We start from the raw sequence: 27,141 nt of genomic DNA, 5'->3' as shown, positions 1-27,141 counted from the left end.
CACACACACACACACACACACACACACACACACACACACACACACACACACACACACACACACTTGCATGCTTCAGACCCCTCTTTCAAAGTCACTGAGATGTCTTGTTCTAGCCATAACAGCCAAATCAATGGGCAAATGGGAATTTTTATAAATGACCCTAAGCATAATGCATAATGTATATTTGTGCAAGAATATAATATATAAGGTAACTGTAATAGGCGTGTTACTGTATAAGATAAGTTATTTCATGGTTGTTTCAGCGTTGTCAGTGAACGGCCCCCAGAAAATCTTATTTGAAAGTAAAAATGACAGTTCACGTTGACAAAATAGGTCTATACATACACTACTACCCAGGCCTAGGCATATGGTTGGGATTTTAAACGCAAATGTTAGACGTTAAAATGGGATGTCCAAGCATTAAAAATAGATCAGCCCAGATGTCGCTCGGGTTTGCAATCCCTCTACTGCTGCTAAAGCTTTATTATCCTTATGTAAGAGCTGCAGTGACTGAAGCAAAAATGTTCTGCAAGATCCTCCGAACACAGATCTACAGAAGAACAATTTCAATTTTTGGGGCGGGTAAAATTAGTCTACAACAGGGGATAGATTGCGGTGAAAATAGTGTGTAGGCTACGCGTCATGTTAATGTAAATTGAACAACTGTAATGTGCTTTTTTTTCTGTCACAACACTTCCGGGTATGCGGGAGCTGGTTTTCAAGAACAAATATTTTTGCCGAAACTAGAAGTCCGACTTTTAACAATCGGTTACAGTTGCAGAACAACTGAATGTTTTGCTTACATGGTCACCGTACCAATTTTGTTACATGGTACCGTAACAATTTTGTTAAATTGTTGCCTGCCTTGGGAATTCGGAAACACCTCAATTAGTGGGCTTTTGGAGAGATTATCCCGATACAACATATACTGTGGAAACAGTTTTTTGACCAAGTGTATGGATTTGTTCTTTTTTTTACACGTTCCACCCATAAATACCGATATGCAGATAGTCTTTTTATTTATAGTTTCTCTATTTTTAACGAATGGTGCAACAAAGCCGCCTGCGGAGGTTGTAGATCCTGAATATGGTGAGTGGAGAGAGCCTAGGCTAACTTGATTTTCAGTTAAACAGATGTCATGAGTTTATGCTACTCGAGATGGGGATGGTCACAAACCAAACATCCCACACACAACAGTTGCCAAAGAATACATCATATAATAGTATTTTCCATATGGAAATAACATCTGAAGGAAAAAGTATTTCAGACTTTGCATGTGAGACGATATTCAACCACTTGTACCCGCCAATATAGCAATTATGGCAGCAATAATAGTATAACTACTGGGTTAACCCCCCGGCATTTGATGTGTTATGAGAGAACTGTTCTGATAGAATCAAATAAAATGGAATCGTTTTAGGTTGAATAGGTTGGTATATGAACGCTCTGGTGTTGGTGGTATTTAGTCAGGAAAATGTGTTCTGTACTTATCTGTTCTGTTATCCTCTGCCTTTGTTTCAGACTTCCTCAGTTCCATGCTTTCAGACTTTGAGGTGCTGCCCCTCGCCAGTCTCCAGACTCACTCGGTCCGGCGGCGGGACCTCCAGACACAGACCCACGTGGAACGACATCTCAGCTTCACTGCCTTACAGAGGTAGGAACTCCATGGCTGTGTCCCTATGGGCCCTGGTCAAAAGTAGTGCACTATATAGGGACTAGGGTTCCATTGGGATGCAAATCAAATGTCAATGCCTCAGTTGCACGGTTGTGTCCCTATGGGCCCTGGTCAAAAGTAGTGCACTATATAGGGACTAGGGTTCCATTGGGATGCAAATCAAATGTCAATGCCTCAGTTGCACTAAGTCACGGATCTTATTAATGATCTTTGTGATTGACTTTCACCCCGTTTCTTACTCTGTTTGTGTGCTTCTAGGCATTTCAAGCTGTATCTGAGGACCAACACGGAGCTGTTCACAGAGGACTTCAGTGCTGTGTTCGTGGATGAGGATGGACAGGAGGACAGTTACGAGGTCAACAGACAGAACTTCTTCACTGGCCATGTCATAGGTAAGACGGACACCACATGGTTGGGCTCCGAAGCCACCAGATTGAGGTCCATTATGGGGCTTTAAAGTGCTACATTGATTATAAAAGGTTGCCTACCAGTGTCATGTGGACTCATCAACCTTGGACCACTTTTGAGGTCTGAAAACATTTGGCTGACATCTGATTTTGGAGTGAACTATCACTTTAACGTCTCTTTAGTGCCTTAGGAATTTGGCTTTGTCCCATGTTTATATTTTGTGGTGTTTCTCATCATAGTTGTTTACTGAGTGTTGTCCATTTGAAGGGGAGGAGAACTCTAGAGTGCAGGCGCATATTGATGACAATGACTTCTCGGCACACATCCTCACTGACGGAGGAGAGTACAACATTGAGGTATGGCATCACACTATTTTAACAGCAGATTGTGATATTACAACAATATGACAATCTACTCTGAAATGTCTCAGTGTGTGTGAGGAATATTCTGTATATAATCCACCTGAGTTTTTTAATCATATAAAATCTTCCTTTCTGGGCAGAGCCGTGGTAACACTCCTGGCGTATGTCACATATACAAATCAATCCCTGTGTCCACCCTTCCCAATGTTTCTCTCACCTGCCTGAATCCTCTTCTGATTCCCATACTGTCTCAATAAAGTGTCAAAATACCCCTTTTTGTTTTGACTCCCTGTCCTTTCTCAGCCCCTGTGGAGGTTTACGTCGGCGCCCCCCGATGGCCGTTTGCTGGTATACCGTCCTGAGCACATAAGGAACATCAGCCGACTGGCCTCGCCCAAGGTCTGTGGCTACGTGAAGGCTGACTCCAATGACCTGCTGCCTGAGAGTATGAGATCAGCTAGACTGGAGGATGAGGAGGAAGGTAAGTGGGAGAGAGGGAAGTAGGGTGAAGACGGAGAGGGTGAGTAGGGGAGCACGAGGGAGAGAGTGAGTGTGGGGGGGGAGTAGGAGGTGAAGGTTGAGTAGGATTGAACTCATAGTTGACTACGAGAGAAGAATGTGGGGTGGAGCTTTCCCAAATAATGATCACAGTAAAATCCTGTCCCTCATAAGTCCAAACCACATGTAGTGACCATTCCATCTAATGCAACTCAATGTATGCTATTTTAATACAATTGAATTTACAGTCAAACTAAACATATTCACATATCAGGCTATCCAAAAGCCCTGGTCACATTTTCAGTGTCTGTTAAATTAATAATCATATCCCCATTGCGTTAATCTGTTATTCACACTAGCTTAGATGACTTGCCTAGTTAAATAAAATACAATACATATACTTTAAGTTAGCTGTAATGGCAGACCCATGATGATGATGACATAGCCATGTTGCCTGCAGTTATGGTGTGAGAACCAAATCACTCTTTATGAGAAGCACTCGGTGATCTCAGTTGCTGTTGTTAATTGTATGGCATGTGATGTCTAATTGCAATATATTTGTGAAATTGACAGCTTGAATCTGCCCAATGCTCTGTTTAGGGTAGTGTAGTGTAGAAAATAAAAGTGGTGTGTATTTCAGCTTGACAATGGCACTGACTGGCAATGAAACATGATCTCCTCTCCACTAAATCCACAGAGCCCCTGGTCAGAGAGAAGAGACAGGTTCATGACCACAGGAAGAACACCTGCCCTTTACTCTTGGTGGCTGACCATCGCTTCTTCCAAGAGATGGGCCGTGGCGAGGAGAGCACTACCCTCAACTACCTGGTGGGGGGCGCTGTTTAGTAAAATGTGATGTGTGTGTGTGTCCCAAATGGCACTCTTGTCAAAAGTAGTGCACTACTCCCTATGTAGTTGCCCCTTCTTTTGACCAGGGCCTATAGGCAAAGAGGGATACCTCGTCAGTTGTACAACTGAATGCATTCAACTGAAATGTGTCTCCCTCATTTAACCCATTTAGCTCTGGTCAAAAGTAGTGCACTATAAAGGAAATGAGATGCCATTTGGGATGCATACTATGTTGTTTGGGGTGGTCTTTGGCTTGATGGTTGTATGTGAAAAACACCACATACCTTTCTCCCTGTTTGTGATTGGTCGGTCAGATCGAGCTGATTGACCGCGTGGATGACATCTACAGGTCGACGTCGTGGGATGACGAGTATAAAGGATACGGGGTTCAGATCCAACAGGTGAGTTATATGTTCCACTACCACCTCTCAGATTGTCCCCCCCCCCTTCTGTATTTCCTGTTTATTTAGACAGTTTCTATGTGGGATTCCATCTCATGGCGCTCCTGGACAATATGTGCTCAGTGGACTACAGCACTACCCTGTTGCCATGCTGCCGGGAACAGATGATCACTGTCATTTTTTACATGTATTTTTTACCATGAGGTTGGATTGATGATTGATTCTTCCTTCCCATCATTCTCAATCTTTAATCCTCAATGTAGATCATCATTGAGAAGGTCCCCACCCGCGTACCCCCGGGGGAGGCCCACTTCAACATGAGGGGAAGTCCCGTAGAGGGTAAGGATGTCTGGGACGTGAAGAAGCTTCTGGAGGTGAGCAGCATGTTCAATCATCTGAGTAATGACATCAGAGTAGTCGTATACTGTATGATAATAGGCCATAATATATTCCCCCTTTGTTCTCATCGCAGCAATTCAGTGTGGACATAGCAGACAACGCGTCCAAGGTGTGTCTGGCTCACCTGTTCACCTACCAGGACTTTGACGAGGGGACCCTGGGCCTGGCCTACGTGGCTCCCTCCAGACAGGGCATCCCTGGGGGCCTCTGCTCAGAGAGTAAGGTTGCGTCCCCAAATAGCACCCTATTCCCTATGTATTGTACTACTTTTGAGCAAGTCCCATGTCCTAAATGGCACCCTATTCTCCCAGACCCATAAGGCGCTGGTACAAAGTAGTGCACTATATAGGGAATAGGGTTCCATTTTGGGACGGATAATAAGCCTCCCGTCAACACATTAACCTTGACCACAACTCTGACGTAGGTAAACTGATATTGGAAAATGTTATCCTTCTCTGTCATCAGAGTGCCCTCCGTCTTCGCCTGAGACGAGAGCTATTTATCTCAACACTGGGCTCACCAGCACTAAGAACTATGGGAAAACTATTCTGACCAAGGTGGGTTTATGAGACCCAGACACAGAATTAACTTAGACTTGGACAGAAAAACAGTTCTCCACTGGGCATTCATTTTAGTCCAGGACTAGGCTTAATCTGTGTCTGGGAGACCGCCCCTGCAACTTAAAAAAAAAGAGGCTTCGAATTTGGAACATCCAAATGTACACAAAGGCAATACCTATTATTCTGTCTGGAATAGGCACCATCATATTTCACTAATATGACCTTTTCTTATGGTTTGCCCTCAGGAGGCAGACCTGGTGACAACTCACGAGCTGGGCCATAACTTTGGGGCAGAGCACGACCCCGATAACATCCCCTACTGTGCTCCCAGGGAAGACCAGGGGGGCAAATACGTCATGTATCCCATCGCTGTGAGCGGAGACCACGTCAACAACAAGGTTCAAATAGCCTCCTTTTTCCCCACTCGACAAACCAAACATCAATCTTAAGCAAACCTTAAGTCTTCATTATACCAAGAATGATTATGGATGTGTCCGAAACGGCACCCTAGGCCATAGGGCTCTGGTCAGAAGTAGTGCGCAATGGAGGAAACAGGGTGCCAGTTTCGGACACGGCTCTTGACCTTGTTTTGTGTCCCCAGCTTTTCTCCAACTGCAGTAAGATCTCCATTGTGAAGCGTCTGAGGAACAAGGCTCCAGTGTGCTTCAGGGAGAGGAACAGTAATGTGTGTGGGAACAGCAGGGTGGAACAGGGTGAGGACTGTGACCCGGGACTGCTGCACATCAACGACGACCGCTGCTGTACCTCCGACTGCAAGCTCCGCCCCACAGCCAAGTGCAGGTGAGCCCTCTCTGGAACCACCAACCCCCGGATACCTGCACACCACACCCACTTAGGTTCTAGGAACAGTGGTAGGATTCTGACAACATTTGGTGGTAGTTTGTGATTTGTTGATTGAATGTTATAAAGAATGAATCTTCCCTCTGTGATATCACCCTGTATTACCATGATATCTCTCTCGCTCTCTCTCTCAGGGTGATATCACAGAGAAGAATCATTCTTTATAACATTCTTACAACATATCATAAACGACCACCAAATGTTGTCAGAATCCTACCACTGTTCCTAGAACCTCTCTCTTTCTCTCTCTCTCTCTCGATGTAGTGACAGGAACAGTGCATGCTGTAAGCAGTGCCAGTATGAGCGGGAGGGCAAGGTGTGCCAGGAGCCCATCAGTGCCACCTGTAAGGGCAAGTCCTACTGCACAGGTAGGCTGATATCACCTGATACCCCCAGAAAGGGAGCCCCACCACTACACCATCCTCATATCTACAAGTCCTAATAAAACATGAGAGTGAAACAATGAAATATGTCTTAGTTCTTTGTTATTTCTATGTCCTTTTATGAACAATGAATATGTCATATTTTTGTTCCCAGGCAACAGTAGTGAGTGTCCGTCTCCTGAGAACGCCCCTGACAAGACTGTGTGTTTGGACAACGGAGAGTGTCTGGACGGTGTATGTATCCCTTTCTGTGAGGCCGTCAAGAACCTGCAGTCCTGCGCCTGCAATGGTACACTCCCCTCACCATCACCACCCCTCCTTTAAAGGCTGTAGTGGACTAATCCAACCTCAAGACATAATATAATATCATATGCCATTAAGCAGTTTTTGCATTGAATTTTGCATGGGTTGCCTCAGCGGGAATTGTACCCATGATCCTGACATTACAAGCGCCATGCTCTACCAACTGAGCCACATAGAACCTGTGTACGCTAAATGTCCTGCTTTATTAAAGATGCATTTTACTCATAATATGAATACATAAAAAAAAAGTACTACAGTGTGTTGTTCTTCCTACCCGCTCTAGAAACCAACTCGTCATGTAAAGTGTGCTGTCGAAGCACCAGTGGAGTGTGCGCCCCATTCCAGGACGACGGAGGGGAATTCATCTACCTCCGCAAGGGGAAACCCTGCACTGTGGGCTTCTGTGACGGAGAAGTAAGTGACACCTGACCTCTGACCCTTACCCTCTAGTGCAGTGGTTCCCAAACTTTTTAAAGTCCCGTACCCCTTCAGACATTCAACCTCTAGCTGCGGACCCCCTCAAGCACCAGGGTCAGTGCACTTTCAAATGTAATTTTTTTTTTTTGCCACCATCATTGTAAGCCTGCCACATGCACACTATACAATACATTTATTAAAAATAAGAATGAGTGTGAGTTTTTTGTTACAGCCCGGCTCATGGGAAGTGACAAAGAGCTCTTATAGGACCAGGGCACAAATAATAATATAATAATAATCAATCATTTTGCTCTTTATTAAACCATCTTGCATATAAAACCTTATTTGTTCATAGAACATTGTGAATAACTCACCACAGGTTAATGACAATTTTTCAAATTGGCATGTTTTGTTTCTAGATGTCTGCAAGTTGTGAGAGAGTACTTTTTCCACATATAACACACTGTGGCTGAGGAAAGGCACTACTCCCAGTATACACTACCGTTTAAAAGTTTGGGGTCACTTAGAAATTTCCTTGTTTTTGAACCATTCAAATAACATCAAATTGATCAGAAATATAGTGTAAATATTGTTAATGTTGTGAATATTGTAGCTGGAAACAGCTGATTTTTAATGGAATATCTACATGGGCGTGCGGAGGCCCATCTGCAACCAGTACTAGGAGTACTACCAGTAGAGCTGGTATGTGTCTCTATGGACACGGGCCTTACTAAATGGACTGTTTGAATTGTTTTTTAAAATCTATATTATATATATTTTTAAATGTGAATCACATTTTTATTTGGCGTACCCCCGACGGCATTGCGCCCTTACCTCAGTTTGGGAAGACCTGCTCTACTGTATTATATTATATCCCCTTTCACTTGGTTGATTTTGCACATATAAATGGAATTACTAGAACAGGCATTTTGAGTGTATCCCAGAAGAAAATAAAAAAGAAAGATTGTTGATGGAAAGTGGATGCTTCTTAACCTTCTATGTACAACAAATAGAAAAGTTTTCTTTAAATGTATTTTTTAGGGGGTTGGGGGGAAGATCATCTTTATCAATTTAATTGTTTGCATAATTTATAATTCCCTTGTTAATAAAAAAAAAAAAATCTCTATACTTTCCCCCCCATACCCTACCATCCCTGCCCTAATTGGAGTAAATTAACCGACAACAATACTTCTATTGCAACTTACAGCTATTTCGGTCACATCTAGCAACAAGTCTTGCATGGCTGTACAGTTTTAATTTCTGGATTGCTGTGGTCTGAGGGCCTTCTTTCTATTCTCAAGTAATTCTATTTCTATGGTTTTGTAACTAGCATGTGATATTTTTGTCATATTCAGGGTAAATGTATGAAGCAAGTTCAGGATGTCATTGAGAGGCTGTGGGATTTCATTGACAAGCTGGACATCAACACGTTTCGGAAGTTTTTGGCAGACAACATCGTGGGCTCTGTGGTGGTCTTCTCCTTGGTCTTCTGGGTCCCCCTCAGCATCCTGGTTCACTGTGTGGTAGGTGTTATGTTTGTTCCTTGATGAATGACAAACTGGGGCATAGGTTTAGCTACTTGTGATTACAAGATTCTTGAGCTAGCAAAATACATTGGTGTGTAGCCAAGCAAGGCATTAGATCCACATCCACGTTGTGTGTTGCATTGTGGGAACTGTAGTGTTTTTTTTCTTAACACACAATAATACATTGGATGCCCATACTCAGACATTCTGAGTGTTGTCATCAATCACCTAATAATGTACATGTTGTTATTATATAGTACCTGTCACATGTTATTATATAGTACCCGTCACATGTTATTATCATTTTATTATATAGTACCCGTCACATGTTATTATCATTTTATTATATAGTACCCGTCACATGTTATTATCATTTTATTATATAGTACCCGTCACATGTTATTATCATTTTATTATATAGTACATGTAACATGTTATTATCATTTTATTATATAGTACCTGTCACATGTTATTATATAGTACATGTAACATGTTATTATCATTTTATTATATAGTACCTGTCACATGTTATTATCATTTTATTATATAGTACCTGTCACATGTTATTATCATTTTATTATATAGTACATGTAACATGTTATTATCATTTTATTATATAGTACATGTAACATGTTATTATCATTTTATTATATAGTACCCGTCACATGTTATTATCATTTTATTATATAGTACCTGTCACATGTTATTATCATTTTATTATATAGTACCCGTCACATGTTATTATCATTTTATTATATAGTACATGTAACATGTTATTATCATTTTATTATATAGTACCTGTCACATGTTATTATCATTTTATTATATAGTACCTGTCACATGTTATTATCATTTTATTATATAGTACCTGTCACATGTTATTATCATTTTATTATATAGTACCTGTCACATGTTATTATCATTTTATTATATAGTACCTGTCACATGTTATTATCATTTTATTATATAGTACATGTAACATGTTATTATATAGTACCCGTCACATGTTATTATCATTTTATTATATAGTACCTGTCACATGTTATTATCATTTTATTATATAGTACCCGTCACATGTTATTATAATTTTATTATATAGTACCCGTCACATGTTATCATTTTATTATATAGTACCTGTCACATGTTATCATTTTATTATATAGTACCTGTCACATGTTATTATCATTTTATTATATAGTACCTGTCACATGTTATTATCATTTTATTATATAGTACCTGTCACATGTTATTATCATTTTATTATATAGTACCTGTCACATGTTATTATCATTTTATTATATAGTACATGTAACATGTTATATAGTACCCGTCACATGTTATTATCATTTTATTATATAGTACATGTAACATGTTATATAGTACCCGTCACATGTTATCACATCTAACATATTTTTCCCACTTACAGGATAAAAAACTGGATCAGCAGTATGAACAGACCACCAAGTCTCTGCTTTTTCCGAGTGTAAGTATTGTTTGATTCATATGTCACACACACACACACACACACACACACACACACACACACACACACACACACACACACACACACACACACACACACACACACACACACACACACACACACACACACACACACACACACACACACACACACACACAGTACAAGTCAAAAGTTTTAGAACACCTACTCATTCAAGGGTTTTTCTTTATTTTTACTATTTTCTACATTGTAGAATAATAGTGAAGACATCAAAACTATGAAATAACACATGGAATCATGTAGTAATCAAAAAAGTGTTAAACAAATATATTTAAAATGTTTGATTGTTCAAATTAACCACCCTTTGCCTTGATGACAGCTTTGCACACTCTTGGAATTCTCTCAACCAGCTTCACCTGGAATGCTTTTCCAACAGTCTTGAAGAAGTTGTTGGCTGCTTTTCCTTCACTCTGCATTCCAACTCATCCCAAACCGTCTCAATTAGGTTGAGGTCAGGTGATTGTGACGGCCAGGTCATCTGATGCAGCAATTAAATCACTCTCCCTCTTGGTCAATTAGCCCTTAACACTTTTAACACTTTTTTTGATTACATGATTCCATATGTGTTATTTCATAGTTTTGAAAACAGTGAAAAATAAAGAAAAACCCTTTAATGAGTAGGTGTGTCCAAACTTTTGACTGGTACTGTATATACAAATTATACACTGTAGTCATCTTGGTTTTCTGACCCTTGGCTTTGATCCTGCTTGTGTGTCTCCAGAATGCAGAGTTTATGAGCAGTCTGGAGTCAGCCTCCGTACGGATCTTCAAACCCCCTGCCATTTCAGCCCTGCGCTTCCAGGCCTCTGGCCCCGAGCAGACCAGCACTCCCCCCATCCAAGCCCCAACTCGAACCCATGGGGCCCAAGTCCCAACCTCCACTCCCAGCCCTAGCCAGAGTCCCCTGCCCCCCCTGGAGAGCCCACGCATGGCCACCATCCAGGAGGATCCCAGTTTTGACTCCCACCTGGATGAAGAGGCCCTGGAGGGCGACTTTCCCATGGGGAGTTCGGCTCCACACTCCTTTGAGGATCTGACAGAGCGTGGGCCCCTGGCCCGACGCAGTGACAAGGCCCTGTCCTTCAGACTCCAGAGACAGGCCCGCATCCGCATCAACAGCAAGGAGACAGAGTGCTGAGAAAGGGAGGCGAAGAGAGAGAGATAAAGAGGGTTCTTTAACACAGAGGAGACTGATAAAGAAAGAGACTGGAGGAGGAGAGGACAGAGCGTGGGAGAGGATGCTCACCCAATCACCACTGAATGGCAGACCACAGAGTAAAACGAGCTGGACTTGTCTGATACTATATGTGGGCTGAGTTATATAAGGTATTATATGAAGTTGGAGAGCAGCTTCAGTTGAAAATGGGATCCACTGGGCTAAAATGAAACCTACTGAGCATTGAAAAGCCAAATTCTTCAAAACTGAAATTAGAATGAATAGATGAAACGATTACGTCTAGAATTGTCTTGCTACAACCAGGTCATATTGATGATGTTCTGGTTTCAGATGATGTATTGTTTAAGATATCCTGGGCTGCTCACTTGCACAGCCTGGCATATGAACATGTTGCACCATGCCTCCATGTATGTAGTTGAGTTGGTTGACAGTGACACTTTTGGCGCAGTTTGAAAATAGGTCAGCAAATATATGCTAACACCCTAATGCATACATCACCAGCAGCACTGTGGCTATGTCTGTAATATCATTGGCCTGGTGCGAGTTAATGTACTTTGTGGCACAGCAATATAACACTAGTTTACCGCTTTGCTCTTTGTAACCGGGGGGGGGGAGAGAATGAATTTATAATGGAAAAGTCTACAAAACTGTTACTAAGTATTTCATTTGTTGGGTGAGCCTGGTTGGCTGTAACTAATAACAAAACCAGCATAATGTTTACTTTCAATTCCGTGAACCGTAGCCTGAACCAGTATTACTCATAGAGATAAATGGAGGACTCATTTTTGTACCTGTGCCGTTATAGCCATTGAGGGTGTCTCCGTTTTGAGGGAATCCATTTTCTTCCAGGGTCGCCAGAAGCTTTCTTACTCCAACAGGGTCACCAGAAGCTTTCTTTCTCCAACAGGGTCACCAGAAGCTTTCTTACTCCAACAGGGTCACCAGAAGCTTTCTTACTCCAACAGGGTCACCAGAAGCTTTCTTTCTCCAACAGGGTCACCAGAAGCTTTCTTTCTCCAACAGGGTCACCAGAAGCTTTTTCTCCAACAGGGTCACCAGAAGCTTTCTTACTCCAACAGGGTCACCAGAAGCTTTCTTTCTCCAACAGGGTCACCAGAAGCTTTCTTTCTCCAACAGGGTCACCAGAAGGGATCAGCCAATAAAGTTGGAAGTCCCGCCCAGTTTACATTAAATCCCGACTGTTATTGGGTAATTTGTCAAACCAGACCTGTATGGTGTCTTATGCATGGAGATAGATCTGACCATTAGAGTTTTCTGATATGCAAGATTGACAAAACTCTAATGGTTACTCAACTCTTAATTGCGGAAAGTGTTTTTGATACCATTTGTATGCTTTCATATGACAATTGTGACAATCAGCAAGATGTCTATTTCTAGCCTCACACGAGCCAGTTATATAATATAATCGCCCAATTCTGGCTTTGGCCACTATCTTACAATATCTCATCCGATGTTTGAAAATGTATTGTTGTATTAGCTACCTTTTATTTGCCATATTATCTGGTATTTTGTTTCATTGTGAACTCCTGCCAGACATGATCTCACTGACCTGTTATGGGTTTAACAGTTTACATTGGAAATCCCCTATTTAGGAATTTCTTTGTATTTTATGCTCTCACATACAGAATGATTTATTCTTTGAAAGAAAGCCCCAACAGCATCCTACAAGTATTTTATATCTGGATTTGTGATTAACTTGTATCATGCCTCAGGTAGGTTGTCTTCAGGTGTTCCAATGGCTATATATTAAAATGTCACACTCAGAACTTTGTTTACCCATTTTATTAAATTGCTCACATTGCTGCACTTCTCAATATTTCAGAACATATTCACAGAAATAACTACTTTATAAACCTGCAATATTAGTTCAGAAATGTGGCCAGCAGTCCTTAATTACTTTATTTAAAACAAATTTTGTCAATGCAATGCATAAATACAAAGTCTACACGTTGAGAATTCAACGTAACTCAATGGAGGTTTGATTCCTGTGAAATCTACACTTTCCCAAACACAGATTCTTCCTTTATGTGATAAAGGCAGCTAGAATTACAGAGGAATGAAACGGAGGGGGCAATGTTGTCAAGACATTACAAGTACTGGGACAACATGTAGAATATATCCACTGTAATCATTGCCCGGCTAACATACGCATATCAATGAATAATGCACTGGAAAACTCTTCATATAGACCACGTCAGTACTGCACTGCCCGTAAAGGAAAGTGGGCAAGTGCCTCTGGGTGGTGCTGTTTGGGAACCCCGGTGTGTTGGACAGGCTGCCTGTCCAGGGAGAGAGAGAGAGAGGGGAGGAGGTGGATGACTCCTCAGATGGCAGGGTTGAGAGCATCATAGAGCCTCTGCACAGCCAGCTCCACCATCTCTCTCAGGGTCTCATCTTCAGCACTGCCCTCCTCATACTGCACCGTCTGCACAACAGACAGACAGGGGAGAACCAGGTCAGAGGAGAACACACACACACACAGAGAGAGAGACAGAGATATCTACTAAATCCTCACTCTGGTCTCTGGGCAGATGAAGGCAGTATTCCCGTCCACTGTTACTGTCAGGTTCTTATTGTCCTTGAAGTCCACACAGTCCTCCCCAAACATGTCACTGTTGAGGGAAAGATTTCAAATGTCTCAGAGAAGCGATTCTATCCGTTACATTTTGATACACATTCACAACCTTCCTGTTGACCCATGACAGGCGTGTGTGTGTGTGTGTGTGTGTGTGTGTGTGTGTGTGTGTGTGTGTGTGTGTGTGTGTGTGTGTGTGTGTGTGTGTGTGTGTGTGTGTGTGTGAATATAGAAAACGTGAATAGGGGGTGGAACTTACAGAAGCATAATCTCCAGCCTCTGCTGGAAAACATCCAGTTCTATACCTTCTTTCTTGTGCTCCATAACTATAGGATGAAGAAATGAACATCAGCAAGGGAAGGGACAAGCACAAAGACATTAAACATACTGTAATGATAGTCCATAACGCAGAGATAATGTTAGAACACGGTCGCTGACCTAGGTAGCACACCTCTTTTCTCCACAAAACTAACCCTGTGTCGTAGTATTTTACCAGTCTTGTACTCACTATACTACACGAGAACATACATGTGAAAACGGACTTTTAGCGTTCAGATTTCTTCACCGGTCCATGATAGAGATAACGTTGGACTTTCTTCACTGACCTTTCTGTGCTTTAGGGTTGGACTGGACCTCCAGAACCACTGTGGTGACCGCATCAGCATACATGTCATTCAGAGGGTTGGCGATCCACTGCACACAGCACCAATACAAAACCAGTTAGCTAATGTTCACACCCTTTCCTATAGGGTTGCAATATTCAAGCAACTTTAATAGATTTCCTGCTTATTCCCTTCTGATTCTGGGACTCTACCTACTGGGATTTCTGGAGGGAAATAACCAGGGAATTTTGGAACCCCTACTTTCATTATATTCAGTATCTCACCTCTAAAACCACCATGCCAGCTTCATGCACCAGTGTGACATTCTTGAAGATCCGGAGTGTGATTTTCTCTGCAGACTCCACCTCCTCCACATCCCCTAAAAGACAAGCGGGTTTGTATAGTCAGACAGTACCGAGAAAAACTCCAGACCCTGGTTATAAGTGACAGCTTTACAGTGGCTTTGAAAACAGCCCAATGTAACCACTAATGTAAAGCAACTGGCACACTCCCACAACAAACTCTAATAACACCTGCAAAAAAACTAAATTCGCTAGGTGTTCCCCGCTCGTCTGTTGGTTACCATTTGTTGAGTGATATTTTGTTGGCTTCCACATTTGTCCGATTCGGAATCAATCAGTAGTTGTTGATTGATTGACCAGTGTGCCTAAATTTTCAACAAGGTGAGCAGAGTTCTGTAGAAACCCACCTGCCAGGTTGCGTAGATGGCTGGCCAGCAGAGAGATGGGTCCAGTGAAGGGAATGGCCTGGGTCTGCTTCACTGTGCTCATGGCCAGGTCTGTATAGTCTGGAGACAGAGAGGAGAGCTCGTACACACATGTGGACACACACGGAGGGATGCTTGCGCACACACAGTCAGATAGTGAATCAGTACTGACTGGACAGATCTGATGGGGTGAGGATGTGGTAGCTGAAGTTGCGTTTGACCAGGATCCCAGACACCCTCTGACCCTGCTGACACTTCTTATCAGCCAGGGAGCCCATCACCTACAGCACAGAACAGCAACAGTCAGTATACACACACACACCACAAGTGTTTGGAAGACACAAATCGCCTCAGTTGTACACACTATAAAAAATCTTCGATAATTCCGCTTGATGCCAATGGATAAAGTCTAACTCAATTCAGTCTAATTCTCCCAATAAATTATATTACAGTAGGAGACCGCTAGAGAGAGAGAGTGGAGGATGGGCTCACCTTAGCCAACTTCTCTCCTCTGAAGTTGAGTGTGACGGCCTCAGTGTTCCGGGGGTTGTGCACCTCGATGTGGACCTCATCATTGTCCTCGTACTCCCTGATCAGAGCAGCTTTCAGACGCGCCATCTCATTCTGCTCCCCGTGCACCAGGATCTGCAGGCGGGACAAAGAAATATGTCACACGAGCAGGCTCAAGTCATTGAAGTATAACAGGGGAAAAAAAGAGAGGCCCAAGCACACTTCCTTGTGGAACTGTGTACCGTTGGCATTTACCATTTGATTACGGCCCGTAAGATAAGATCTGACTCATTTACTGGCCGACGGAGTGTGTCTATTTACCACATGAGGGGGTTTGAGAGCCCTGATGAACTCGCTGGTCTGTTGGTAGTCAGTGTGGGCTGAGAAAGAGATGTAGTCCACAGACATCTTCAGTTGCAGCTTCTGGCCTGACATGGTGGTGATCTCCTCTGGCTCTGACATAATGTGCTGAGGATAGAGTCACAGAGGAACAGTCAGCTCACACACACAGAGTAATGAATCTTAGCACGGCTGGAAATGACTTGATTAAAAAAAAATTGTGTCCATGTTTATCTGTCATTTGATGACGCTAAGAAATACTTAATCACAACAAAGCTTGGCTTGCAGTAAGACCCCACTGTAGGATTCCTTTGGTTGTGATGACTTGGTGTGACTGAGAAATGTCTTAAGAAGGGTTGAAGACCGAGCCCCACCTTTGCGAGGGTACCCTCCACAGAGTAGCCGGCGATGATGACGCCGTTCCTCTTATCGGTGCACCAGCTCTCAAACAGCTCTCTTGACAGACCGCTCTGCATCATACCTGGAGAGGCCATCACCACACTGGGCCCGATGTCATCAAAGTGGTCCATGCTCTGGTAGAGAGTGGTACAGCAGACTTAGCATGGACCGAGGGACACAGCAGGTGCTAATTCATTAGAGCACACCGTAGTAAAACTTTTCGAAAAGGAAATGAAAAGGAGTGTTTCTTATTGGACAAGTTCAGATAGTCACTCCCTGTTCCAGCCTGTTTTCTACTTTATGGTGCCTAATAATAAAAAAAAAAATTTATTATTGAAAAATGCCACTACCAAACATTCATCTGATTAACGTCACCCACCTTGAGGTTGCTGATGTGCTTGAAGACGAAGGGGTTGTTGACGTTAATGGCCTTGCGGATCTTGTCGTTCATAGCGTTGACGTATGTCTGGTAGACGGCCATGCACTTCTTGGCCAGAGACGACGCGTAGTAGATGGGAAATGTCATGGAGCTCTGGGTGGTTCTGCCAGTACTCGTCTGAAACACACACGCAGAGGCACATAACCACACACATTAGAGAAGGGTTGTGTTCATTAGCGCACGCAACAGAAAACGTTTTAAAACAAGTTTCTGATTGGATTAGGCCAGGTGACAGTTGGTTCCTAATGAACACTTCCATGAATGAGAGTCACTGGATACCTGCTCTAAAGGCAGGCTGAAGAGGGAACTGGTTGGAGAATCTCACCCAGGATGAGCAGCAGTTCCTGGGCTCGGCCCAAGGCGAACACGGGGATGAGACAGCGGCCCTCTCTGTTGACGATGTCATGGATTGTGTTGCAGAACCGGGCCTCCCGCTCCTCCCTCTTCTCATGGATGTGTGTTCCATACGTGGACTCCTGAGGACATAGAGCAATACACATCAAATCCTCATGTTTGGAAAACAAGATCACACGAGAATCAAAGTGAAGTATGCTGCTTTTTTGTGGTTGTGATTAGGCTGGGTTGCCGTAAAGCACCATGTGACAACTGCTGACAAATGAATTTGATTGCCTGATTGTATTAATTGATTGTAGTAGTGTTTAGTGTTGTATGTTACTATTAGCGGGAACTCACAGTAATGAGGATGTCAGGCTTGACACTGGGGATCTCGGCTGCCATCAAATGCCTGTCCTCCTGTCGGGAAAAGTCACCTGTGTAGAGGATCTATGGACAGAGACACACCCAAAGGAACAAGGATAACAAGGATAAATAATTTGTCCAGCATATGGGTGCCACCTACTGGCCACAGTAAACAATCAGTATACAGTGCATTCAGAAAGTATTCAGACCCCTTCACTTTTCCACATTTTGTTACATTACAGCCTTATTCTAAAATTGATTCAATTATTTTTTCCCCTCATTAATCTACACACAATACCCCAGAATTGTTTGAAAATGTATTACAAATAAAAACATTCATACCTTATTTACATAAGTATTTAGACCCTTCGCTATTAGACTCGAAATTGAGCTCAGGTGCATCCTGTTTCCATTGATCATCCTTGATATGTTTCTACAATGTGATTGGACATGATTTGGAAAGGCACACACCTGTCTATATAAGGTCCCACTGTTGACAGTGCATGTCAGAGCAAAACCAAGCCATGAGGTTGAAGGAATTGTCCTTAGAGCTCCAAGACAGGATTGTGTTGAGACACGGATCTGGGGAAGGGTATCAAAAAATGTCTGCAGCATTGAAGGTCCCCAAGAACACAGTGGCCTCCATCATTCTTAAATGGAAGAAGTTTTGAACCACTCTTCCTAGAGCTGGCTGCTCAGCTACACTGAGCAATCGGGGGAGAAGGGCCTTGAAGAGGGAGGTGACCAAGAACCCGGTGGTCACTCTGACAGAGCTCCAGAGTCCCCCTGTGGAAACCTTCCAGAAGGTCTGATGAAACCAAGATTGAACTCTTTGGCCTGAATGCCAAGTGTCACATCTGAAGGAAACCTGGCACCATCCCTACGGTGAAGCAGGGTGTTGGCAGCATCATGCTGTGGGGATGTTTTTCAGCGGCAAGGACTGGGAGACTAGTCAGGATCAAGGGAAAGATGAACGGAGCAAAGTACAGAGAGACCCTTGATGAAAACATGCTCCAGAGCACTCAGGACATCAGACTGGGGCAAAGGATCACCTTTCAACAGGATAACACAGGTGTGGCTTAGGTACAAGTCTCTGAATGGCCTTGAGTGGACAGCCAGAGCCCGGATTTGAACCCGATGGAACATCTCTGGAGACATGAAAATAGCTATGCAGCGACGCTCCCCATCCAACCTGACATAGGTTGAGAGGATATGCAGAGAATGGGAGAAACTCCCCAAATAAAGGTGTGCCAAGCTTGTAGTGTCATACCCAAGAGGACTCGAGGCTGTAATCACTGCCAAAGGTGCTTCAACAAAGTACTGAGTAAAGGGTCTGAATACCTATATAAAATGTGATGCTTCCTTTTTTATTTTTAATACATTCGCCAAAAAAATCTAAAAAACATTTTTCTTTGTCATTATGGGGTTTTATATAATCAATTTTAGAATAAGGTTGTATAGTAACAAAAGTCAAGGGGTCTGAATACTTTCCGAATGCACTGTGATGATTTGGGGAGATAAAGTTTATAAACGCGCCTCTACAAAAACAAGGTGCGGATGAGGAGATATTCAAACAAAATAAAAAATGGGAGAGAAAGTAATTTCTGGGAAATCATGTGCTATTTATGATAAGAACCTTTTCTTATGGTCCTTTCACAAAGAAGATGATGAATAAGCTGTAGTTGATTTTCTGTCCGAGTAGTCAATGTAAATGTAATGTAGTCACCTTCACGCCAGCTATCTCGATCATGAACATGGCTGCCCCCAGGACGTGACCGGCATGGTAACACCAGAACTTGATGCCGGCCACCTCCTTCACCTCGTGAAAGTTGATGGTCTCGATCTTGTCCATGCTCTCCTCCAAGTCTGTCTCTGTGTACAGCATGTCGTCGGCTGAGATGTTACTGGGAGGGAAAACACAGAAACAGTCAGGGGCACAATGTGAACCTGAATCACCCATAATGGATAATGGCATCTCTACAATTGTTTTGCCCTGAAGACATGGCTGTGTAGACTTATGACGTCTAACAGTTAGATGCCAAAGGAGTCGACATAGGAATCTACAGCCATGCCTTCAGGGCAATACATTTTGCAGCTACTCTATCAAGAAAGAAACAGTAGAGTACGCTGCTATTTCCACGAACCGAGTAATGTTGCTTATAGGAGCCAAAGGCTAAAGTTAAGTAAGTCAGGCTGTTATTGGAAGTTAATAAACTCTTGTCTACCTGACTTTGACATAATCAGACAGCAGCCAGCGGTAAATAGCTTTGGTGGCGTGGGTCATGAAGGTCCTTCCTTTGAAACTGGTCTTCTGGAGAAACCAAGGCAAGGCGCCACAGTGGTCCAAGTGGAAACTGAGATAGAGAAAGGAGATTATAGAGAACTGAATATGGTGCATTAGAAAACTGAACTCTTGTCTTCAGTGTGTTAATTCATCTGACCTGGGGAAACATATAATGGGGTTGTGTTTATAAGGCCCAAAATGTAGGAAAACTCACAGAAACAGAAAGCTATTTATGAACTTGTCCATATAAGAAACATTTGTTTATGTTTTAGGTTGTGAAAAGTTTTGCTACAGTTGAATTTGACCCCAATAAATACAACCCAGATGAGATTAGGAATACTCACTGGCTGATAAGAAGCAGGTCTATCTCAGCAGGATCGATCAAGTCAATATATGGAAGAGCATCCATTCCTTCTAAACCTGGGTGGATTCCACAGTCCAGCTACAAAGGAAAACGGTTGTTGTACTCAATTACCTGGTTACTTCTATTTGGAATGTCTCATACAATCCATAATGCATGGTAAATTCAACAGGGACAGCAGAGTGCACGTAATATTACCATGATTTTCCGTCCCTTGAACTCCAGAATGATGCATGACCTTCCCACCTCCTGCCCAGCTCCACTGTGAGAGGGAAAGAGACGTCAATCACTGTCTGATGACATTTGTGACACAGTGACGTTATGGCAGATTCAGAAAAATCTTACGCGTTATGAACGTAATGCATAGCTACGGTAGCTACTTGAAAATACCATCTAGCTATCTATACGTATACTAGGTAAATCACTGTGGCATCTTTGGACAACTACTAACACTAGGTAACATTGAACAAATTCATAATTTATCTAACTAGGTAGACAGGCGTCAGTCTTCATGTATTTGCTAGTTAGACGGGCTAAAATAGCTAGCTAGCCAAACAGCTCACGAAATGTTGAATGTATAAACCCACAGTGGTCTGATGAGGAGCTGATCACTTTCCTCCGCAGGCACTGATAAATCAGCTTTGCGTTTCGCCGCCATATTTTCTCTTACGATTTAATTAAAATATATATGCTTATTATGTATTAATTGTACTAATTCATTCTTCTGACACCTACAGAAACTAACCGCACGCTGACTACAACAACACTTCCGGTCCAGCGATATATGTCCGTACGTAGAATGGTCTTTGCTATAATAGGTTCCGGTGTTGTAACATAGGGCGCCCATTCAGGAGCACACAACGTTTTGTAACGTTAAGGTAGAAATATGTTACTTAGAACAAACATGCTTCTCCAACATATAAAACACGAAATCATGTAGGCTGTATTTATGACATTTCTATCAGCAACGTTGGAGAACGTTTGGCAACTGAACATGGTCCTGATTTTAGGGCATAGTAGCCAGAGCACAGTATAATCATAATGACATTGCTATAATATATCCTCCCAAAAAGGACTCTTCCATTTATGGACGTAATTTAAAAATAAAAACAAGTTTTTGTTTTCATTGTGCTACATACAGATTACTCAAGAATATGTGGGTTGGTCCATTTTTTTGCCTAGTTGGTCTGTCGAACAAACTTTTGGGGGCTCAAAATTATCACCATCTCGCTAATAATGGTGCCCTCGAAATGGCAGTGTGGGGGCCTCAAGGAAAAATATTGGCTGGTGTTAGAAATACCAGGGGCAATTTTTGGTCCCAGTCCGCCCCAGAATCAGATAATGGTTCCGTTCATAATCATCAAATGGAGTGACCACTACAGATCTGTCTTAACCCGACTGCAATGAAGACAAAACACACAATGAGCCATTTCACGTTTTAATGAATAACCATGGACATGTAAAGAACATGAGGGAAGAGGAAAATGTAGGATGTACATTCCTTTCAATTATCTCAAATGTTACAGCTACAATATACATACAGAGTTACCCTGCAACCCTTTTTCCAGCATCATGTATTCACAAATGCTCTCTTGATAAATTAGATTTCATTCCATGTTAGATTCAAACATATCAGTTTCCCATCAGCAGAAGCTGTCATAGGATGATCATGCTCGGTGATACACAGCAATGTGATGACTGATGTAATATATAGACTTTGAGTGGTTGTAGTACAATACGTTTTTTATTATACCAAGTTAGACTTTCAATATGCATCTGAATTGATAACACAATTGCAGAATATTGAATTTAAAGACAAGTCTGACTGTATCCTCAAGGATGCACTGTACTGTGTGGACTTTAAATAAAATATAATCAAGCAGAATCTTGCTCCAGTTATTTCCAGTTGTCCCAGCAAACCAAGTCTAAATATACTTTCTCAAAACTTAGCATGCAGGTTGAACAGTTTCCCCCATTTTCCCCCCAAATATTCCAGCATTGTAGATTAGAACATTCTGTTGGCAGGTCAGAGGTCACCTAGTCATCATCTTTGGCTGTTTGGATGCATGAGAATATCACCACCCACACATGTGATGTGCACATCCCACACCTCTTTCACTCATAGACATTGTTTTTCTCCCAAACAGTACCCTATTTCTTATATAGTGCACTACTTATAGGGCTCTGGTCAAAAGTAGTGCACTACATAGGTGATAGGGTGCAATTTTGGACAAGAACAGATAACACACAGCCTAGTAGTGAGCGACAGCTTCGGTCACACCATCAGATGCATCAATCAGTCATTAAGTGCACAAATGTCACAGGGAAGACTCCTTTCCTAGTCGAATCCCCCTCAATATGTCCCACCTGCAACACACACACACACACACAACAGGACATACAGTCAGTGGATCAGAGACATAAGGACACAGTCAGAGGATGTGTGTGTGTGTGTATGTGTGTGCGTGCCTATGCGCGTGGGTTGTAGCTGTTGTACTTACCCACCACTCCTGGTCCTCCTCTCCATCCACTACAATCACCTCTCCCTCGGTGAACGTTAGCTCATCTGGGTTATCAGCTAAACAGCTGTAGCGGGCTTTCACCCTCCTGGACCTCTGTTGCTAAGGGCCAAATAATAATAAGTTAGACAAGAAGATGTTAGTTAATGTTTTTTTGCAAGTGTTCAATAATCAGTGTAAATATGATATTACTGTTTTACTATAATAGCCTGTGTGTTAGGTATTGATTGCATGCCACTGATTGGCTGAGTTGAGGATCTCACAGGGAGGTTAGCGCGGGGCTTGGGTGTTGGTGGAGGAGTTGGACCAAAGCTCTGAGGGGATCCAGTTACAGGTGCATTCTTTACTGCTCACCCACAAGCAAAAAGACACATTGGAACATTTAATCATCAATTCATGGACATGGTCCCAGATCTGTTTGTAATTTTACCAACTCCATTATTCGAACCAATTGGCACGACAAATCCATAAGGAATTGGCAAGAAAGAAGAAACAGACTGGCACCCAGATTAATAAAAACAAAGCTCTTTGAACCAGAGCAGGTTAGTTATTAGATATTGTAGGCTGAGTGCACAAAACTTTAGGAACACCTTCATAATATTGAGTGGCACCCCGTTTTACCCTCAGAATAGCCTCAATTCATCGTGTCATGGCCACTGCAAGGTGTCGAAAGCGTTCCACAGGGATGCTTGCCCATGTTGACTCCAATGCTTCACACAGTTGTGTCAAATTGTCTGGATGTCCTTTGGGTGGTAGACTATTCTTGATACACATGGGAAACTGTTGAGAGTGAAAAACCCAGCAGTGTTGCAGTTGTTGACACAAACTGGTGCGCCTGGCACCTACTACAATACCCTGTTCAAAGGCACCTAAATATTTTGTCTTTCCCATTCACCTTCTGAATGGCACACATACACAATCCACGTCTCAAGGCTTAAAAATCCTTCTTTACCCTTCTCCTCCACTTAATCTACACTGATTGAAGTATATTGAACAAGTGACATCAATAAGGTTTCATAGCTTTCACCTTGAGTCACCTGGTCAGTCGTGGAAAGAGCAGGTATTCCTAATGTTTTGTACACTCAGTGTATACTAAAAATGTGTGAATGGTATTTGAGTGTGTGATGTGTTTACCGGATCTATTAGTGGGTACAGCAAGCCTGCCGGGTGGTCCTTTAGGCATGGGTTTATCTGAACTGAGACCACACACACATTAATTGTCTTAGTTAACTGATAATACATATCATTATAAACCTAACACAAGACTTAATACAATTAAATGAGAACATATGAACCTGAATTGGTCAGCGGACGTATCAAGTGTCTCAGAGTAGGAGTGCTGATCTAGAGTCAGCCCCCCGCCCCTATCCACATAATCATATTTATTGTGATCTAAAATACTAAACTGATCCTAAATCAGCACTCTTACTCCGAGATGCTTGATACATACTGCCCAAGTTCTTACATAGTGGGTGATTTAGTTGATTTGGACCGTGCGGCTCTGCTTCTGGGATGGTGGGCGGGTACAGGAGGGGGCTGTGTGGGTCGGAAGGAGGGTGCAGGGGGCACTGTTGGCGGGAATTGTGGTAGTGGGATGATGGGGGACACTGGAGGCCCAGGTAATACTGAAGGTAGTGGTGGTAGAGGAGCAGTCTTATGGCTTCTAGACTCCATCACACTGGTCCTTTTACACACCCGGGGAGGCGGAGCAGCAGGTGGAACAGCTGGGGGAAACACTGGATGGAGACAAGGGAGTGATATCAATCAGTCAAATGTATAAAAATAAATAAAAAAGTTTAACATCGGCAGTTGTAACAAAGTGCTTATACAGTACTTTAATCTTGTTGTTGTGCCAGCAGCGCAGTATAATCACATGAGGGATAGGTCAGGAGCTAGTACTATAATGTAGTGCACTTACCATTCATGGAGCTGTTACGCTCCGGGATGTGAGGGTTCGGGGGGTCTGAGGAGGACCTCTGTCTACCCACCACCTCCATATGAGCCTGCTTCCACCCTGGGCCTACAAGGTTACAGTCATAGGGTCAATCATGTGTAGGGTGCAGTCTTTCGGATGGGACGTTAAACGGGTGTCCTGACTCTCTGAGGTCATTAAAAAAGATCCCATGGCACTTATCGTAAGAGATGGGGTGTTAACCCCGGTGTCCTGGCTAAATTCCCAATCTGGCCCTCAAACCATCACGGTCACCTAATAATCCCCAGTTTACAATTGGCTCATTCATCCCCCTCCTCTCCCCTGTAACTATTCCCCAGGTCGTTGCTGCAAATGAGAACGTGTTCTCAGTCAACTTACCTGGTAAAATAACAGATAAATAAAATAAATAAAATAATTTATTTATACTACAGTTTGGCATCTGGTGTTTAGTTCATTATTCCAGAAACCATGTCAAGGAACTGTAATCTATTACCTAGTGCAGGGCTGTTTCATTCTGGTCTTGGATGGCCGAAACATTTCCGATTTATGTTTCTAACTTGGAGCTGATTGCACTCACCTGGTGACGTAGGTCTGATTCAAGCCCTGATTAGGAGAGTGAAAACCTGAAAAAGGGTTTTGGCCCAATAGGTCTGTAATTGAACAGCCCTGACCTAGAGCATGACTTATTCTCTATGACCTATGGCCGATTCTCATTGCAAATGGACTGACCTTTGCTGGTGTTCCGGGGGGGCAGAGGTGGGATGTGTAACCCCGGTCCCCCTGGCATGCCGCGGGGAGGGGGGCTGAGGTCCAGGATGGCGCCATAGGTCTCATTGTTCATCATCATGCTGGGGACATGGGCTCTCTGCTTGTCCCTGACCAGGCTGGCTGCATCACGGGCCAGGGAGGCCATGTTGAGACCTCCAGGCATGGGACCCATGGGACCATTTCCGGGGACAAAACAGCTGACCGGACGCTCCTGCTCTAGCCGTCTTTGGGGGATGGGCTGGGTATGGGCGATAAAGAGTGTAAGTATGCTAGTGTAGTATAAGCTAGTATGCTATTTATGTAATGTCTTCAACTGAGGTTGAAGTACTATAGTACTCACTCAAGTACTGACTCGTGCATTTTTGGCAAAATAATTCAACTAATACAGCAGTACAGGTTTGCCTGGTATACCATAAAATCATGGTTAGAAGAATTTGTGAATTCTATCAGAGTTCTATATGAGTTTTGAGTTATGAGGTAGAGGCTATCCAACTCACCTTGTCCTCCATCTCGTCTTCGCTCTCGTCCAGGTCGACGTCTTCGTTCTGGAGCCGCCACTCATATTCCACATGCACATGGACGTTAAACTTCCCCGTCATAGCCTGGGTCAGCTGGACACCACAAATACAGTCAACCTTTACCATTACCCATATTGATAAAACAGAACCCTGGATCATCCTCTAAGACATCTGGATCATCAAATTCAAAGTAGGTGCCACACATCGGTGGTGGATGAGTTGAGTTTCCCCTTACTTTGTAAAGCGCTTTGGGAACCTATGTGGAAAAGCACTCTACAAGGCCAATCAATTATTAGTATATTGTTACAATGTTCAAATCCATGTGACCTTAAGATTCAATTCAAAGACTGCACTCACCAGCTCTTCACACTGCGAATGTCTGAGGCGCTTGGCGATGTCCATTGGTGTTTCTCCTGCCTCGTTGGCTGCACACAGACAGACAAACCAATTTATGTGTTTATATATATACACACACACACACACACACACACACACACACACACACACACACACACACACACACACACACACACACACTGTATATATACAGTTCCAAAAAGGTGTTAAACAAATCAAATATATTTTATATTTGAGATTCTTCAAAGTAGACACCCTTTGCCTTGACAGTTTTCCGCAGTCTTAGCATTCTCTCAACCAGCTTCATGAGGTAGTCACCTGGAAAGCATTTCAATTAACAGGTGTGCCTTGTTAAAAGTTAATTTGTGGAATTTCTTTCCATCTTAATCCGTTTGAGCCATTCAGTTGTGTTGTGACAAGGTGGGGGTGGTGTACAGAATATTTGGTAGTAGACCAAGTCCATATTATGGCAAGAACAGCTCAAATAAGCAGAGAGAAACGACAGTCCATCATTACTTTAAGAAATGAAGCTCAGTCAAGCCGGGAAAGTGTCAAGAATTTGGAAAGTTTCTTCAAATGCAGTCGCAAAAACCATCAAGTGCTATGATGAAACTAGCTCTCATGAGGATCACCACAGGAAAGGAAGCCTCAGAGTTACCTCTGCTGTAGAGGATAAGTTCATTAGAGTTACCAGCCTCAGAGATTGCATCCCAAATAAATGCTACAGAGTTCAAGTAACAGACACATTT

General features: G+C 42.8%; 3 protein-coding genes across 4 annotated transcripts in view; 1 reads left to right on the top strand and 2 right to left on the bottom strand.

Moving 5' to 3' along the window:
- Positions 1–462: 462 nt before the first annotated feature.
- Positions 463–13,155, top strand: adam17b (ADAM metallopeptidase domain 17b). Its single transcript, XM_046297933.1, has 18 exons — positions 463–1,089; positions 1,522–1,654; positions 1,934–2,067; positions 2,351–2,439; positions 2,749–2,926; positions 3,641–3,771; positions 4,107–4,193; positions 4,457–4,567; positions 4,666–4,810; positions 5,058–5,149; positions 5,398–5,550; positions 5,754–5,953; positions 6,278–6,381; positions 6,551–6,685; positions 6,983–7,113; positions 8,472–8,639; positions 10,069–10,125; positions 10,886–13,155. Exons 1-18 carry the CDS (start codon positions 669–671, stop codon positions 11,300–11,302), a joined length of 2,886 nt encoding a protein of 961 aa, XP_046153889.1. The 5' UTR covers positions 463–668; the 3' UTR covers positions 11,303–13,155.
- cpsf3 (cleavage and polyadenylation specific factor 3) lies at positions 13,130–21,082 on the bottom strand. Its single transcript, XM_046297934.1, is given in 19 exon segments — positions 13,130–13,787; positions 13,878–13,974; positions 14,197–14,263; positions 14,543–14,630; positions 14,824–14,918; positions 15,249–15,347; positions 15,439–15,547; positions 15,759–15,911; positions 16,098–16,244; positions 16,490–16,648; positions 16,894–17,031; positions 17,033–17,070; positions 17,279–17,429; positions 17,647–17,736; positions 19,379–19,556; positions 19,878–20,006; positions 20,281–20,378; positions 20,496–20,559; positions 20,885–21,082. Coding segments are annotated over 19 exon segments (2,073 nt in total). The 5' UTR covers positions 20,956–21,082; the 3' UTR covers positions 13,130–13,685.
- Positions 21,083–21,722: 640 nt separating this feature from the next.
- LOC123994866 (arf-GAP with SH3 domain, ANK repeat and PH domain-containing protein 2-like) overlaps positions 21,723–27,141 on the bottom strand; it is a 49,617-nt gene continuing 44,198 nt past the window's right edge. Inside the window, exons 20-28 of one of the 2 annotated variants that reach the window (XM_046297926.1) lie at positions 26,393–26,460; positions 26,015–26,128; positions 25,479–25,755; positions 24,735–24,836; positions 24,282–24,552; positions 23,951–24,012; positions 23,080–23,162; positions 22,799–22,918; positions 21,723–22,664 (exon numbers count right to left, since the gene is read on the bottom strand). In XM_046297926.1, coding sequence (XP_046153882.1) covers positions 22,590–22,664; positions 22,799–22,918; positions 23,080–23,162; positions 23,951–24,012; positions 24,282–24,552; positions 24,735–24,836; positions 25,479–25,755; positions 26,015–26,128; positions 26,393–26,460 — 1,172 coding nt within the window. In that variant the 3' untranslated portion in view covers positions 21,723–22,589. The other variant, XM_046297927.1, reaches the window with a different exon arrangement.

Source organism: Oncorhynchus gorbuscha, linkage group LG14 (genome assembly GCF_021184085.1).
Source record: "Oncorhynchus gorbuscha isolate QuinsamMale2020 ecotype Even-year linkage group LG14, OgorEven_v1.0, whole genome shotgun sequence".
Taxonomy (NCBI): domain Eukaryota; kingdom Metazoa; phylum Chordata; class Actinopteri; order Salmoniformes; family Salmonidae; genus Oncorhynchus; species Oncorhynchus gorbuscha.
This window is presented reverse-complemented; position numbering and strand designations above follow the sequence as displayed.

What these genes read in the sequence shown, in the direction of transcription:
- adam17b (XM_046297933.1), top strand. Translation starts at nt 669, where the DNA reads ATGTGCTTTTTTTTCTGTCACAACACTTCCGGGTATGCGGGAGCTGGT. An exon ending in GCACTACCCTCAACTACCTG is followed by an intron (nt 3,772 to 4,106) that starts GTGGGGGGCGCT and finishes TTGGTCGGTCAG; the next exon opens with ATCGAGCTGATTGACCGCGT. An exon ending in GGAAAACTATTCTGACCAAG is followed by an intron (nt 5,150 to 5,397) that starts GTGGGTTTATGA and finishes GTTTGCCCTCAG; the next exon opens with GAGGCAGACCTGGTGACAAC.